An 18,055-nucleotide genomic window follows, 5' to 3' on the forward strand; every position below is an offset into this window, starting at 1 on the left:
ACTGGCTGTGATAATTGGGATAGTTCGGGTATACCTAATGGGTACATTAAGGATCCGGCGTTGTCTATTGTTCATAAATTTCTTGCATATAATGTGTTTGGAAATGAGCAGGCAAATAAGGTGAATGCATATGAGGTATTTTTGCTGGCTTGTGCTTTAGATGGCACAAAAATGTGCATCTCACAGTTTATTTGGGCTGCTATGATTCGGGTAAAGAAGCGCCCTGCTGCCCATGCTTCTTTCTCTACTGTTATCACTGGTTTAGCACACAAGTTTGGAGTTCTTACTGCGACAGAGGGGCCTCAGGATGGTCAGGATGAGCTGCATGCTGAGTACATTGATTATGGTGAGCTCAAAGGAGCTCAATTGATTTCTGACCGATTCACGCTAGTTCCTCATGAGAAGAGGAGTTGTGTAGTTAACTACATACACTCCGAGATTGCAGCAGGCCGTCGTCCCCGCAATGATCCTGGTGTCGGTCCATCTGGAACCTCCGGTGATGATGAAGAAGATGAGAACGAAGAAGAAGCTGAAGAGGAAGACGAAGAGGCAGAGGAAGAAGACGAGGGGAATGGAGATCGAGCAGCCGGTGGTTCAATGTCGAGAGACTACTATCAGCAGTTTCAGAATGATCTCACATCATTCCGTACACACTTTGATTCTTCCATGGGAGCATTCCAAGCTCATTTTGACTCCTCGATGACATCAATGAGGGATGATATGAATGCTCGCTTTGATGCACAAGACCAGCAGATTGCTGAGTTGCAGCGCCAATGGGATTCTTGGAGACCACGTTTCTGATGTTTTATATCTCTGTTATTTGGTTTAATGTTGACATTGTTTTATGAGTTTGGATAATTTTATCTTTTGAATTTGGTTGATGATTAATGTTTTGGATTTGATCAATGATTAATGTTTGTTTTCATTATCCATGAATGATTTCATGTTTTGGATTTGAATTATGTTTGAATTTGATTAATGAGTTTCATGTTATCATTAAAACATACTTGAATTTCATGTTTTGGATTTGAATCATGTTATTATGTTTTTATCATCATACAAGTTTACATAAATATAACGAATGATGAAGTCAAAATAAAAAATATACACAAATTATTGCTCACTAATTTGTAACATAAACAACCCCAAAAATATGAATTAGGGGATGTATTTGTTTGGGATTTGAGTAAATCCTTCGAATTCTTGCATTCTGACTCACACTCCAGCAATCGCTGGGAACCCAGCGTATTTTGGCCTCTAGCGGCCGCTGGAGTGTGAATCAGAATGCAAGAATTCGAAGGATTTACTCAAATCCCAAACAAATACCCCATAATTCATGCTCAATTATGTGGATTTCATCAAATCCCCAACTAATACACCCCTAAATTATATAATTCATGCTCAATAAAATCGTCCAATATCCATTAAAAAAAATCTAAAAATAACGTCAACATCCATAAAAAATCCAACATTGAAAAAAAACGTTAATTCAACGACATCCATCAAAACACCTCCCTAAACATTATCTTCGGTCTCCGCCTGATCGTCTTGATCGGTTTCATATATTGGCCTATTTTGCCACATAGCATTAGCAATATTTGTTCTCCCTATATTCGCTTCATTCCGCTGGGACAGTTGGCTTTGAGAAAGATATTCTAAAATGTCTGCATTGTTCTCAACATCTGGTGCAACATTTCCTTCTTCAACTTCGACTGGAAATTCATCAGAACGACACTCCTTTCGGAGAAAGTTATGCAATCCAGCACAAGCCAATACTAACTCTGCTTGTGTTTGAAATGGGAACGGAGGAGCTGTTTTGAAAATTGTGAAACGTGATTTGAAGATTCCAAAAATTCGTTCAATCACGTTTCGCAATGATGCATGTCGAAGATTGAACAACTCATCTGCATTTCTTGGATGACGACCTTGACCACCGAAATCTTTGAGATGATATCGAACGCCACGTAACAGAGCCAAAAACTGACGACGATTAGCAAATCCACAATCTACTAGAAAATATTTACCTTGAGGCACGTGGAGTCCATTTGGTCTAGACAATGCATCACTTAAAATTTTGGAATCATGGGCTGAGCCTTCTCATCCACTAAGCACATAGATGAACTGCAAATCAAAGTTGCAAGCTGCCAAAACATTTTGCGAATTCACCCCATGACGGTTACGATAACAGCTCACGTCTCTACCTCTTATCATGGCCGGGATATGAGTGCCATCTATAGCCCCGATACAATCCTAAAATAATAGGTGAATGTGTTATATAAAAACCAAAAATATTTAATATAATACAAGAGCAGAAATATTATACCTTGAAGTAAGGATTAAATCTGGTACTTTCCCGAATTTTAGCGAGTATTGTGCCAGTCGGCTTAACCATCATGTCCGATGCTATGGTGTTCAATGCTCTCAAGATTTTGTTGAAGTTCTGACTAGCAGCAAAATGCGAACGACCAAACCTTTCACGAACGTTACAATAACGATTGTTGTGTCCTACAATGATGAGGAATGTTGCCAACATTTCTTCAACATTTGTGTATCGTGTGTCATCCACATGGGCTTTCTTCCTAATGATCTGGCATAATTTGATGAAGACGTTAGGATACATTCTATACAACTGTCGAAACTGGCTCGGATCTCCATCCATCATTCTCGTAATAAAACGGAATCCTTCCCTAGTCTTTGGTCGTCGCATCAGAGAGTTGTAAGCAGTCGGATGTAGCGTCATAATATTTCTCAATAAAGTGATAACTGCCTTAGCTGCTTCCATCAGTTGCCTAGCATGATCAGAAAGTTCAATCTCCGTCTTTGTTTAACTTTCATCCTCAAGTTCTTCATCTATGTCTTCTTCAATTGCAATTTTAATTTTATCTTCATAATTCATGCTGCCATTTAAAACAATGAAACAATAATTGAAATAAGAATAAAAGGGATGAACAAAAAATAGCCTTTTAAAAATACTCATAAAAACCATTCATTAATCAAGAAAATAAAGTATTAAAACATAAAACCAACAAAACAATGTACTCATAAAAAGATGGTGAAACAAAAATAAAAACATAGTTCAAAAAACATGACTAAACTATCTTCTAATCCCTAGTCTTGTATTCTATCCATCTTTTACGTTCAGGAACAGTCATTTTCATAAATCCATCTTTTTGTGACTTTGTAACAAGCAAGTCAAATGCTTTCATGCGAACATCGTCACTCAAATCAGGAATTTCTTTGATAGCATCCCAAGTTGTATAACTTTTTTCTTTTTCTCTTCTCTCCAACATAGTATCTCGTTTCACGAAGAGGCTTTCAACTCGATCCATTGTGCTAGTGATTTTTTTAATTTGTGCCATGAACTCCTGATGCGAACTATTTTCAGTTTGGCCTAAATCAACAAAAAACTGAAATCAACTCACATGCAATAGAAACACAACATACAGTTGCTAACAATTTATAAAGGTACAAGATTCGTGCTATAGAAAAATTGCATAATTAAAATAATATGAAGATATAAAATTTATGAAAAAATACCTAGCCAAAAGCTAATATAGAACCCTAAACTTGTCTTCTTTTTGAAGTCTGCTTCTGTGGTATATTTTTGGAGTAGGCTTCTGTGGAATGAGGGGAAAAAACCGAAGAGCTGTATTTAAAAAGCGTGGGTGGGCTGGGCTGCCTGGGCCCAGTGACCGCGGCAACCCAGCGCCCGCGCACACCCAGCGCTCGTTGGACACTCTCAACGATTGCTGAGTTCCAGCGCTTGCTGGCTTCTTGACCGCGGGCGCTGGAACTCAGCGCTCGCTTAAAACTTCATGGATTTCAATTCTCGTGGTTCTTGGCCGGATTTCGTCGTGTGTATTTTTTGGATGAAATCCATGAAAGTCATTCCGGATTTTAAGTCAATGGAATAACGAATACACCTAGATTTGTATGGATTTTAAAAAGTCTTGAACGAATACACCCAGATTTATATGGACTTTTAAAAGTCTTGAACGAATACACCCATATTTCTGCAGACTTTTAAAAGTCTTGAACGAATACACCCATACTTTTAAAATTCATAGAAATCCATCAAATTCCACAACGAATACACCCCCTTCAAGCTTTTTTATTAGAGAAATAATGGCGCCTTCTTCAAGTTTTTTTCTTCATTTGCGTTTTTTTGTTTTAATTGCCACATAGGTATTAGTTTTTTTTTTTTAAGTTTAATAATGTTGCCACGTCGGTTAATAATTCCACGTAATAGTTTCCGGCGTTCCACATCATCTTCCGGGTGCCGGAAAATTTTAAAGGGACACAATAAAAAAAATGTTGATAGGTTGGGTACCAATTAGATATTATCGAAAGGTTGAGACATAATCGATAATCGGCCAAACGATGGGACATAAAGTGCATTTACCCAATAAAATATAGAGGATTGTCTAATGAGTAATTCTATACACAACCCTCAAAATTTTCACTATAACCTCATATAATTTAAGAGAAAAAAAAGAGTAATTTTACCATTATACCCTTATAACCTTTAATTTTAGTAATAAATAATACTCTCTTCGTCTCTTAAAAATATGGAGCAGAATGGGTGGTACGAGTTCTAAGAAATATTAGATGAGAGTATATTGTGAGTGGAAAATGAGTCTCAATTTATATAGTGTTGGGGGTGAATCCGACAATTACGGAAGCAACGTCAGTCACGTCTGGATCGACGAGCACTAGCAACCTGAAACCACGAGCAACGTTAAAGCCCTCCGATAAGCACCGGTGGGGGTGTTGATGGACGATACTCAAGTCAATGAATTGATAATAACATACGTAAGTAACGTGATGAAATAAATAAATGACAAGGAAGAGATAATAATAAGTGTTATATCTGGAAGATCGGGATATCCCGGTGGTCGGAGTTATAGCTAATGAGAGATGCGAAATAAGGAATGACGGATGTCTGGGCTAGCGGGGCCGACTACTAGTCAGGCGATCGAAACCTTAGAGTTTTTCGAGTGTGGAGGCGGAACGGAAGAGTGGGGAATGCAAGAGAAAAGAGAGTGAAAGATCGTGTGCGAGTGCAAGAGTGGATACGAGTGATTGTGGATATCGGATTTCATTAGTGAGTTAGTATATATATATATGTGTGTGTGTGTGTGTGTGTGTGTGTGTGTGTGACTGACCTACGAAGAGGCGACTAGTAGGGTTTTGTTGGAATACTCGTTGCAAGCCTAGTAGTTCCGACTTCTTAGAAAACGATCTCCCGTGATTTTCGTTTGACATAGTCTCCAAGTAACTGCCGTGTTTTAAGATTTTATTTGACAGACTCACGTATCCTCCGTGTGTAGATTTGACTATGGTCTTCATTTCATCAATTGAGATATGGGCCGCTTTATCAAGTAAGTCTGTTGGTCCACATAATTTTTGCTTATTGGACTTATACGAATTTTGTCCACTACATATAGTAGTATTACAATTATAATTATAATTATAATGGGTCTCAAAATGTTTGTTGAGCTCGCAAAATGTTTGAATTTGATTGTTTCACAAAGATGTTTGCAAGCCTGTTCACAAACTTTCAGTCGAATATTCAATCGAATTAGTGCACGAGTCTTAAACGAGTCGAACTTGAGCTCGAGTAAAATAATAATTATGAAGTTCTTAAATTTTAACAAGTTCGAGTTCAGACATCATATATACCAACATCTAATGAACCGAGCTCAAGCTCGAATTCTATATTATCGAGCATGCACCTTGAGCTGAGCTCAAGCTAGGTGAGTGGGTGACGGGCCGAGCTCGATCAACAAGATAAAAGCTCAAATCGAGCTTGAGCCAAACTTGAACACCTGAATTTTTAAACGAGCCGAGCTCGAGCCTACTAGTATTGCGTTCATTTTGGCTCTGTTGGGAACTTAGTGACATATCCTTGCCCTAGTTTTGATGATACCAAAATCGTTAAGTTTTCTTTGTGTTAGACTAAAACCTTTCGAACTCAAGTGTTCGAGTTCTTTTTCTAGTTTAGTTTGTGTTCTGAAGACTGAAGACTGAAGAACTCAACTGATGACGCATTCAAAGGCAAAGTCAAATACTGTTGTTTGACTAAACGCGTTTCTCAACTGAAGGATCAGTTATGACTGATTCATCAATGCTGGCCACGTGGATTTAGCGGACCGATACTAAAGTCAAGTATCAGTTAAACTCCTTCCTCGGACTGATACTCCAGAAGTTTAAAAGGAAGCAACGCACTCCCAAGTACAGCCGCATTAAATGCAGAGATTTCAAGGATCGTCCTTTCTCTGCAGATCATTCCGTTTTGGTGATTACCTTTTCAGAGACGTCCTCTCTCCTGTACCAGAGTAGCCGTTTCTCACGAAACAAGGAACCTCGAAGATTGAAGCCTCAGTCAAGTTCGAATTTCTCTCCAACGGATGAATTCTTGAAGACCATCTCCACCAACGGATCTATTCAAGACCTCTCCTATAAATAGAGCTCGAGAAACACTTCAATCTTCACCGATTCAAATACACAAGCTGAAACGCTGCCAAATTCGTTACTCAGCAAATCAAAGACTCCCAAAGTTTGAATCGAATAAGAGAATCCTAAAGCCAAAATCAGTTCACTACTGATTACATATATTCTCTTAGAACCTTAGGCAAATATTGTATATCCAAAGCCTAAGTAACTGATTACACAGAGCCTGTTCTCTGTGATCTAGTTGGCAAGTTTTCGAACCTCCTTTCAACTGTCCGAAAAGAGTGTTTGAGTCGAGAGGAGTTCAGACCAGTGTTCTGACTCCGTGAGATCTTAGCAGTCGCAGAGTAGACATAGTTTTGTCTCAGCGAGCTAAGAGTGAGCGAGAAATCCAACCCAGTGTGTTGGTACTAGAAATTTGATTTTCAGTTGTTAAGGTTTGCTGTGCACCCGTAAACACAAGCCCAGAGTGTTTGTCAGTGTGATCAACTGACCGTGGACGTAGGAATTGGATTTCAAACCACGTAAAAATTCCTTTGTCGTTTATCGCTTTCAGTCTTTACTTTCTTATCTGTGCACAAACTCTTTGTTAACTGAAACTGATTAACTGCAAAGTGAAACTAAATCTTGACAACATGTTTATTCACAAAGGCCATTTCAATAGTAAAGTTTTCCGCTGCCAGTGTTATTTGTCTGACTGATTTATCCTTGGATAGTCAGGAGGATTTATAACACTCCTCTATTTTGCAAACTTGACTGAAGTCTATCGCATATCAGTTAAAGTCTTGGACTTAACTGATATCTCTTTACTGCAGAGAGATTCAGTATCAGTCATCAACCTTTTGAATCAAAATTTTCCTTAACTCTTTCACTGTCAAAAGGTTGTTGTTGGTTTGTTTTTGTAAAAATAGCCTAAGGTGTATTCTCCCCTCCCCCATACACCTATTCCAGACCTTTCGTGACCTAACAGACTCGTTTCAACCCTACAAATGGAGGTAAATAAATCCCTTCATCTAACAATCGTTAACTTCTCATTAACCAAAATGACTTATTTGCCCTAGTATATGAAAGTTAGGAACCTATTTAATTTTCGATATAAACTTTACGAGTGTTTTTGCTAAGGAGTTATTGTTTTGGTACTTAAGTATGTTTGTAAATTTATGATTAAGTACTTATTTATATAATGAATTATTTTAAATTATTTTTTAATATAAAATTTAAATTAATTAAATCTGATTTATTTTATTCAAAATCGCCCCCGCCCCCCAAAACAGTCTTCATCCCCCCCAAATGCCATACCACAAAACCCTCCGCTGCCACCACCGATCTTCACCCACACAACTCCCCGTCCCTACCCTCCCCCCCTCCCAAAAAAAAATCCCCATAATATATAGTGAGAAAAAGAAAACCTTCTCCAAAATAAGGGGTGCAATTAGTTTTGTTAATTAATGTTTTAAATTGGCTAAATTTTGCAAAATAAGGGAAATGACTTAAGATCGGCCGGCTGGACAGCCCAAAAAGAAATACGACTCAAGCTCGGTGGGACGGATGTAGTACATTTTATCGTGAGAACTAAAAATTACTACATTAGCGTGTAAAGTTATTACAGAGGCCGTGAAATTAGTTGCACTCGAGAAAAATGAGAAACAAAATGAAATATTCGCTTACTCCAAGATTTGAATCCAGGTATGCAGTCATCCATCAAGATGATGCATCCATCGTAGATCTTCATGACTGAAGGACTGAGAATGGTTGTCTATTCTAACTTTACTATGTGTATTTATATAATTCAAAATCTATATATTATATAAAAGAGCAGTATGACAGCTACTTTTTCCCACCAAAATTTCTCTCTCGTCACTTTTCTTTTTTTATTTTGATTCTTTTATAAAAATAATCAACTTTGATTAATAAAAAGATATTCAATATGGATGTTAAATTAAAGATAACGAAAAGATCTTTAATTTGATATAAAAATTATAAAAAATAAATTTCAAACGAATAAGTTATTATCAATTAAAGTTACAATTTTTTTTCTCTCTCATCTTTTATCTCTCCTTTCTCTTTTCTAATTTATTTTAATTATACAGTTCTTTCTTCTTCATTCATTTGTCATATTTTCTATTTATTTTTTTATTATAAAAATTTAGTGCAACTAAAAAGATGAAACTTATATTTATTCATTTTAGAACTCTTTAGGTTAAACATATTTTTGTTAACTGAATTTTATATTAATATAAATTATATATGTATATATATATATATATTGTAAAATAGATTTTTCAAATACGATTTAGATTTATTAACTTTTCAGTATGTTTTTATATGGATTTTTATATTTATTTATATTAACATATTTGTTATTATTATTTCTTAATTGAATTTAATATTAGATTGACAATTACTTATCTATTAAGCAAAAAAATGATTAATTGGAAAATCATTAATAAGAGAGTCATTATTGATTCTCTTTAAAATATAAAATAAAAGTAAATTAAAGAGTTTAATTTTGTAGTAGCATGTCTATTCAAATTTACTTAAATCATATACTCCACATTTTATTTTTGAAAAATGAATGACATGTTCAACCCTTTATTTTTTCTGCTAACCCATTGATAAAAAAAATATTTGTCAGTAAAATACACAAATAAAAGTTTTGATGAATATAAAAATAATTGTTGTCATGTTTATTCAATTACATGGCATGTATGCACTTATGACTCACCGATGAAATCATTTTTCAGATAATTTTTTTTCATTAAAATCGAAACCCCAACTAAAATAATGCAACATCATTATTCAATATTATAAAATTAAACTTAATAAATTGACCATTTTTATTATGTAAACGAATCCTATCTTTTCGCAAAATCAATTCTTTGGATGTTGTATAGGAATTTTATTTTAGAATTTGTATTTAAATAAAATGACCACATAAATATGATTAAATATGCAGTCCAAAAATATATTATTAAACTATATGCAAACAAATAGTTTTGAACATCTTAGAATATTTTATGATATATAATGATACTCATTATCATTTACACTTACTTTTGACGGTGAATTTATATATTTATACACATTATCAATGAAAATCAATTAATTGGTAATTGAAAATACAAAATAAAAAAATTATATATTTTTGAATTCATGTTTTTTATTGAAATTTTATCGTGGATAATTTCAATTTTTTATTTAGATTTGTATTTACATTTATTTCTATTTAAATTATATATATTTAATATGCATATTTATTTACTTAAAGTATCGTTCAGGTTCGATACTAATCGTGCATCGCATGAGTGGGCGTGTGCTAGTTTTCATATAAATAAGAATGAAAAATATGAGATACCATATAGGATAGAAGATTGAATTATTTCTAATTTTTTGTATAGGTTCTTCAGTCGGCGATGACCATTAAAATTCGATGTGAGATTCAATTTTTTTTAAAAAAATATATAAGAATTAAAAGTGCACAAAATAAGAATTTTAAGATAAATATAAATAGATGATGTAGGAGATGCCACACATGACCCAGATAAAAGGGGGTCATACTTATTTGCTGATGAGTAAATCATGCATCAGCACTGATCATTTATTTAATTTTTTATTTTACGAACAAATTAAATAAATAAAGTCACGGGAAACAAAAAATTGACGATCAAAGCTAAAAGATTCTATGAATTAATAATATGTCGCGAAGCAATCAGAGCTGATAGTGTTGGAGAAACCAAAGAACATGTTAGAGGTGACAAGGAAAAGGTTTAAATGTAGTTGAATAAAGTGACACTTAACAAAGAAGTGAGAACTCGAGAAAGGGCAAGTAGAAGCAACTGAATTCAGAGGCGAATACCAAAGACCCCGACAACAAGAAGTCAGCCTTGGCAAAGTATTTGACAAAAGGCAGTTAGTTAGTTGTTAACAATATCTGCAATGATAATGATAATGATAATGAGTTGAACGTCGCCATGCTTGTACGTGAGTTTGAGAAGTTTACCATATTGCCCTTGTGTATCTCTCTATAATAGCTAGTTTGTATCATTTGTAAGATTCGCACTATTTTTAATATTCCTTCCGTCCAAAAAGAGTGTGTGGTGGAGTGGTGGGCACGGATTTTAATAAAAAAGTTAAAAAAATGTAATTCTAGTGTTAAAGGGTAATATTGAGTCCATCAAATTGTAAAAGTAAATGTTAGGTCCGGAGGGTATCGAATAGGTGTATGAGGGGGGGGGGGGAATACACCTATAGGTTATTTTTCGATCTTAACACAGAGATCAAAACGAAACTTTGAACACAAACTCAGACACTTGTTTACTGAAAAGAGTTTTGACCAAAACAGGGTAGACGACTGATACTAAATACTCTTCAGTAAGGAGTTATCAGTTAAGTCAAATGAACTTAACTGATGCATGTAAGGCTCCAGTCGAGTTCGATAAACAGAGATGTTATAAATCTTGCTGACTATCAAAAGATAGATCAGTCAGACTAATAACACACGTAGCGTAAAACTTTTGTTTCGCAGACTGATAACACACGTAGCGTAAAACTTTTGTTTCGCAATAGCCTTTGAGTTGAGCACGTTGTTAGTCTTAGGTTTCTCTTTGCAATTAATCAGTTTTCAGATTACACAAGGAAGAGCACAAATAAGAACGTAAGTACTGAAAGCTGTAAATAACACAGAGATTTTTACGTGGTTCGGAAAACACTTCCTACATCCACGGTCGGTTGATCAAACCAACAACTTCACTCTGCAAGTGCTTACTGTTGCATTGCAAACCTGAACATGTGCTTACAGGTGCACACAACCGAAACAACGGAAGATCCAATCTTCAGTACCAACACACCTTGTTGGATTTCTCACTCCTAGCACGCTCTGGTCACTAGGATCTCACGGAGACAGAGTACCTTCCTGAACTCCTTTGCAACTCAAACACTCGATTCTATCGGTCGAAGGGAGGTTTGAAAACTTGCCAACTAAACTTCAAAGAACAAGTTCTTTACAGTTAGTTTGACCTAGGCTTTGGGTAAACAAGGTTTGCCTAAGGTCTAAGAGAATTTATGTAATCAGCAGTGACTGATTTTTGGCTTTGGGATTCTCTTCTTCGATTCAAACTTTGGAGAGTCTGGGCTTTGGCTGAGAAACACTTTTGGCAGAGTTTCAGCTTATGTTGTTGAATGAGTGAAGATTGAAGTGATCCTCGAGCGCTATTTATAGGAGAAGTCTTGAATAGATCCGTTGCCGGAGAAGGTCTTCAAGATTTCTTCCGTTATAGAGTAATTCGAACTTGAGCTGAGGCTTCAATCTTCGAGGTTCCTTGTTTGGTGAGAACGGCTATCTTGAAGAGCAGGAGATGCGACATCTCTGAAAAGGTAATCACCAAAGAGGGGTGTCCTCTGTAGAGAAAGGACGATCCTGAGATCTCTGCATTTAATGCGGCTGTACTTCTGGAGTACGTGGCTTCCTTTGAACGTTGGAGGTTCAGTCCGATGAAGAATGTTTAACTGATACTTGATTTTAGTATCAGTCCACTGATTCCACGTGGAACGCATTAAGTAATCAGTTCAAAACTGATTCTTCGACTGTTACTTCAGTCGGCAACTTCAGTCTTCAGTCCTTCGTTCTTCACTCTTCAGTCTTCAGAACAGCAGGCTAAACTAGAAAAAGAACTCTAACACTTGAGTTCGAGCAGTTCTAGTCTATTACAAAAGAAACCTATTGATTTTGGTATCATCAAAACAAGGAATAGGATATTTCATTAAGTTCCCAACAGTAAATGGTGGGTATTTTGTATATATTGAGCGTAAATGAGGTTTAAAGTATAAAAGAGGTTTCTAAAAAAGGAAAACACGCAATCTTTGTGGATGAACGAAAATAGTAATAAACACACAATATTTGTGGACGGAGGAAATACAAAAAAATTATTCGGTTGCTCTTGTGTTCTTCAAGTATTTTACGTTTTCTAGAAGATGAACGATACCCAGGTTTCTTTCTACACTAATCCCTTAGAACTTTAGTAGATAGTTGTTATTTGTTTTTATCACTTATTATATATGATATGATAATCAATTATACATAAATTATACTCTCTTCGTTTGTGATATCGTTTCCACATTGTGAACGGTGCAAGTTTTAAGAAAATGATAGATAGTAGTTGATAATAGTGGGTATTGGTGTGAGTGGAGTTTGTGTTTCATTATAAATATGTGGAGGAAAATAAAGTGTTGTGTGGACGTCACTGCTATAAATAGAAGTTAAAATGATATTGTGGATAAACCAAAATGCAAAAGTGGAAACAATATCGTTGACAGAGAAAGTATTGAATAAGTGTACAAATTATGCTTAGTGCAACAACATATTTATAAAATAATTAAAGATATTATATGAAATTAAGAAAATATAAATTAATAATTAAAAAAATATATAATATGAATTAAAATGCATAAATTAATATGATTAAGTAGCAAAAACGCATGACGTTTGTAAATTGGGGCAATATAATTTCATAGTATAATTGTAACAAATAAAGTCCCCTATCTAAGGGAGAGTTAACAACTGTTAGCCGAGAGAATTTGCCACAATTTGTAAATTTTAGAGATTGGATTACATAAAACATAACGTTAATAATTTATTTACTTTTTGCTGTACATGTTTGTATTTGTTGCTTTATTATCATATTTATTGTAATTTTTGTCTCATTTTCATATTTCAATTTAGCTCAAGTCTCATCAACTGGCAACTGCCACTTGTCTAGTTGACGCCCCTTATAATTTCCGTTCCAATTTTAGTTTTAGTTTTAGCTCGTGAAAAATTTAATTTTGAATTTTTGGAATGTGAAGATCCAACGGCTGCCGACGTGCTCAGATTTGATCAATAGCTTAGTTTACAGTTTACTACATCAAGTGCTTTGCCCACTCGCAGTCACAGCGCGTTTTATACCAGTCATCGATTCAAAATATTTAAATAGCCAAAATTAAATGAGAGATGTCTTGAGTGTAATCTTAAATTAATTTAAAATAAAATTTCAATTTTTTACGTGTTGAGATCTTTTAAGTTTGGAAGGCTTAATCTTCTACATAAATTTGTACCCAATTAAACTGACATTTTAGAAAGATCAAGTATCTATATAATTAATCTTAGAAATACTAAATAAATTTTACGAATAAGTCAAATTAATTTGGACGGTGTCAATTCGACTTATTAACAATTAGTTTATTAGAGCTATAAGCACACATTTATATTAAATGGAAATATTTCAAACAACACAACTTTATAACAATTGATACACTCTATGTCCACTTTAATTTATTGCTACACTACATACCCAACAATATTACTAAAATATATTTATTATTTAAACAAAACAAATTATGTCAATTCAAAATTTTCAAATACAATAAAAGTACATTTACGATTCTGTCACTAACCCAACTAACACAAACATGAATGATTGTGGAGCAAAAACTTTAAAAGTGAAAATTTTAATATGCTAAAGAAGAAATAGGCGGAAACTTAAATAGCCGAAAACTCTATAATGTGATGAGGAAATAGGCGAAAACTTGTAGAGCAGAAACTTCAAAGATGAAAACCATTGAAAACATTTACATTCACATGTATGCATTACTATATGACAAAAGAAGATGAATCATAGTACCAATCATAACTTCAATCATAATGATTGTCTCCTATGCCACAACCAATTCATCTATTTCAAGAAATAAATATTGAAAAAATCAAGATTATTATAAAGTGTAACAAAATAGAAAATAGATATTTCTAGTACACAATTTTAAAAACTTGTGTATTAAAGAAAACTAGTACATCCTCCCGTGCGATGCACGGGCCACAATGTATTTATAATTTTTAAAAAATTTAAATTAAATGAAAATATCAAAATATCATTATTTATGAGTTACAAAATTAAATGAAAATATCAAAATATCGTTATTAATATAAATTTATTTAATTTGAAGTAGTGTATAATATTAAATTTAATGAGTGTTGTACAGTAATAATTAAATTTATAGATTGTAAAGTAAATAATTTAAATTAATAACATTTTTGAACAAATAATACTAATTTATCAATAAAAAAAAAATTTAGTTAATAATCTACAAATTAAAAATTGGTTTGGGAATATGATACCCATGAATAAATCTATAATAATATATTAAAAAGTCAACTTTCAATTTCACATCAATTTCAAATTGGGTGGCAATTTTGTGATTATAATAAAATTGAATGTTTATTTGTAACTATATTTTCCCTTTTTCTTTTTTATTTATTTATCTTTTTATTTGTATGTTTATTTCTTTTCTAAAATTGTGAAATTTGAATAATTATAAAATATTTGATATGCATATCAAATTAAAGATTACGGCAAGAACTTTAATTTAATTAATACTCCATTTGTCCCAATTCAATAGGTCACAAGGCTTGGGCACAAATATTAAAAAATGAATAATTTATAATAAAATAGGAGAGAAAACTAACTTTTGTTGAGGATATATGTGTCCAAAAAGAAGGAGAGAGTGATAAGAAAATTATAATTATATGTGAAGTACAATGACACATGGTGTAAATAATGAGTTATGTGTGAGGATATTTATTATAATATCGGTTTTTCTTTATTTTTTCTATATTCAACTTAAATATATTCCATTAAAAATATATTTTTAATTTTTTATATAATAATTGAGTTTATATAAATTTTACATATAAATAAATATAAAAATATTTCTCGTGCATTTTACGAATGCAAATACTAATAAAAATTAAACTAAGAATAAAATCAAATTCCCAACTATATAATTATGCTATATCTTATTAAAAACAGAGGACAAAAAAGAAAGATTGAACAAAAATATATATTTAATTATTGTTTTGATTTTCTTAAATTTTGCAGCACTAAACAAAAATATTTGAATTCAAAAATTGTTTAGTGGGTGACATAACACAGTTAATAGGATTGATGACGTGATTTTATGATAACATTTGAATATATCAGGAAGTTAGGCAGTTAAGATATATATATTTCTTAAAACGAACTCCGAACAACAAATTGCATGAATATATGTTTGAAAAACTGACTCATAAATCCCACTGCTCCTCCTCCCCAACTCCCCCAAGTCAAAAAAAAAAAAAAAAAAAAAAAAAACTGACTCCCAAAAATAGTACACAATTGAATTTTGAAATTTGCCGCTAAAATATAGTCATTGGAGTTGTTTTGTTATACTTCATCCGTCCACAAAAAATATTCTTAAAATGAGACGATATAAATTTTAATAAAAATAGTTGAATATATATTGCGAGTAGAGAAGAGGTCTCATTTAAAAATTAATATTAATAATGATAATTATTTATATTGTTAGTGAAGAAAGAAACCCACCATTTAATCTAAAAATGAATAATGACTAATTTTTGTGGACGGATGAAGTATATTATATGAATATTTAAATTATTAATAATTATAATTAATATCACACATTATAATTATAAAATATTAGACATTTTATAATTAATAAATAAATATTTTCATACACAAAGATTAAAAAAATATTATAAACCATATTTAAAGTTCTATAATTTTATTCAATATCCCACACTTAATTTAATAGTTTTAGATCTTTAATTAAATTAAACAAAATTATTAGCATAAACCTAATATATTAGTTTTGGGAATTTAAAGATTCGATTCAATTTGGGCTCAAAGAATCAACTTATTGAAAGCCCATCTTTAAATTCCCCAAAATTAATTAAAAGAAATACAAATACAAGTTGTTAGGTCCAGAGGGTCTCGAATAGGTGTATGGGGGGGGGGGGGAATACACCTATAGGCTATTTTTAACTTAATCTACTGACCTCAATCAGAGGGATCTCAGTCAGAGATCAAAACGAAACTTTGCATGCAAACAAGGACTCCTGTTTTACTGAAATAAGTTTTGACCAACAGGGTTGACGACTGATACTGAAAGCTCTTCAGTAATGAGTTATCAGTTAAGTTACTGGAACTTAACTGGTCCAAGTAAGGGCTTCAGTCGTGTTTGCAAAGATAGAGATGATATCATTCTTCCTTACTATCAGAGGATAGTTCAGTCAGATGGATATCATACGCAGCGGAAATTAAACTTAGTTTCGTAATAGCCTCGGTGGAGCAGGTTGTTGGATTAAGGTTTCTCTTTGCTATTAGTCAGTGTTCAGTTTTATCAATAGAAATAGCACAAGTAAGAATGTAAAACTGAAAGCTGTAAATAACACATAGACTTTTACGTGGTTCGGAAAACCCTTTCCTACATCCACGGCTGGTTGATCAGACCAACAATCCACTCCGCAAGTGCTTCATTGGTGCACTGCAAACCGTACCCGTGTGCTTGCCTGGTGCACACAACCGTAAACTGAAGAAAACCCTTCTTCAGCACCCACACACCTCGCGTAGGATTTCCCTGCTAAGCACACCTCGTGCTCAGACTTTTCACTCAGAGTTCAGAGTACCTTCCTGAACTCCGAACCACTCAAACACTCTTATGGGGGGGGAGGTTTGAACGAGTGCCAACTATACTTACAAAGAACAAGTTCTTTGAAGCAAGTTTAACCTTTGGCTTCTAGGTAAACAGATATATGCCTAGGGTCTAAGAGAATGTATGTAATCAGCAGTGACTGATTTTGGCTTTGGAATTCTTTTCTTCGATTCAAGCTTTGGGGCGGTTAAGCTTTAGGCTGAGTAGCAATTTCGGCAGAGCTTCAGCTTATGTCGTTGAATCGGTGAAGGTTGAAGTGATCCTCGAGCGCTATTTGTAGGAGAACTCTTGAATAGATCCGTTGGCGTAAATCGTCCTCAAGATTTCTTCCGTTGGAGAGCAATTCGAATTTGGCCTGAGGCTTCAATCTTCGATGTTCCTTGTCTGTGTGGAAACGGCTCTCTTTGATGGACAGGAGATGTGACATCTCTGAAAAGTAACCACCAGATAGGAATGACCTCTGCAGAGATAAGATATTCTGAGATCTCTGCATTTAATGCGGCTGTACTTGTGCGTACGTGGCTTCCTCTGAACGTTGGAAGATCAGTCCTAGGAGGAATGTTCAACTGATACTTGACTTTAGTATCAGTCCTTTGCGCGCATTAAATAATCAGTCTTCAACTGATTCTTCAACTGATACTTCAGTTGGTATCTGCAGTCTTCAGTCTTCATTCTTCAGTCTTCGACACCGCAACTAAACTAGAAACGAACTCTAACACTTGAGTTCAAAATGATTCTAGTCTATTACATATAAGTCCTATGAATTTTGGTATCATCAAAACAAGGGTTAGGATATTCCACAAGGTTCCCAACAATTTCCCCTTTTTTGATGATGCCAAAACCACACAGCAGTTCTAGACAGCAAAAAGACTGAACTCACAGTACAAGTTCTAAACATGGGGTGAAAACAGTTCCCCCTTAACAATAGAACCTAAAAACTTGTACTTAGAGTAAGAACGAAAACAGTTCTAAAAACAGAACAAAAAGAAGACAGAAAAACCATAATCAGAGCCTGGACAAAGAGTCAGTGTCTTCAGGTTGAGATCAATAAGAAGTTCATTTCATTAAAGAAGACTGATAAGCC

At 33.8% G+C, this 18,055-nt stretch overlaps 1 protein-coding gene across 1 annotated transcript; it reads right to left on the bottom strand.

Moving 5' to 3' along the window:
* Nucleotides 1-1,515: 1,515 nt before the first annotated feature.
* LOC131018433 (uncharacterized) lies at nucleotides 1,516-2,662 on the bottom strand. Its single transcript, XM_057947155.1, has 3 exons — nucleotides 2,324-2,662; nucleotides 2,113-2,250; nucleotides 1,516-1,980 (listed from the first exon to the last, which is right to left on the bottom strand). The coding sequence occupies exons 1-3, from the start codon at nucleotides 2,660-2,662 to the stop codon at nucleotides 1,516-1,518; spliced, it is 942 nt and encodes a 313-aa protein (XP_057803138.1).
* Between the last annotated feature and the right edge of the window lie 15,393 nt (nucleotides 2,663-18,055).

The sequence above is a fragment of the Salvia miltiorrhiza genome, chromosome 3 (assembly GCF_028751815.1).
Source record: "Salvia miltiorrhiza cultivar Shanhuang (shh) chromosome 3, IMPLAD_Smil_shh, whole genome shotgun sequence".
In the NCBI taxonomy this organism is placed as follows: domain Eukaryota; kingdom Viridiplantae; phylum Streptophyta; class Magnoliopsida; order Lamiales; family Lamiaceae; genus Salvia; species Salvia miltiorrhiza.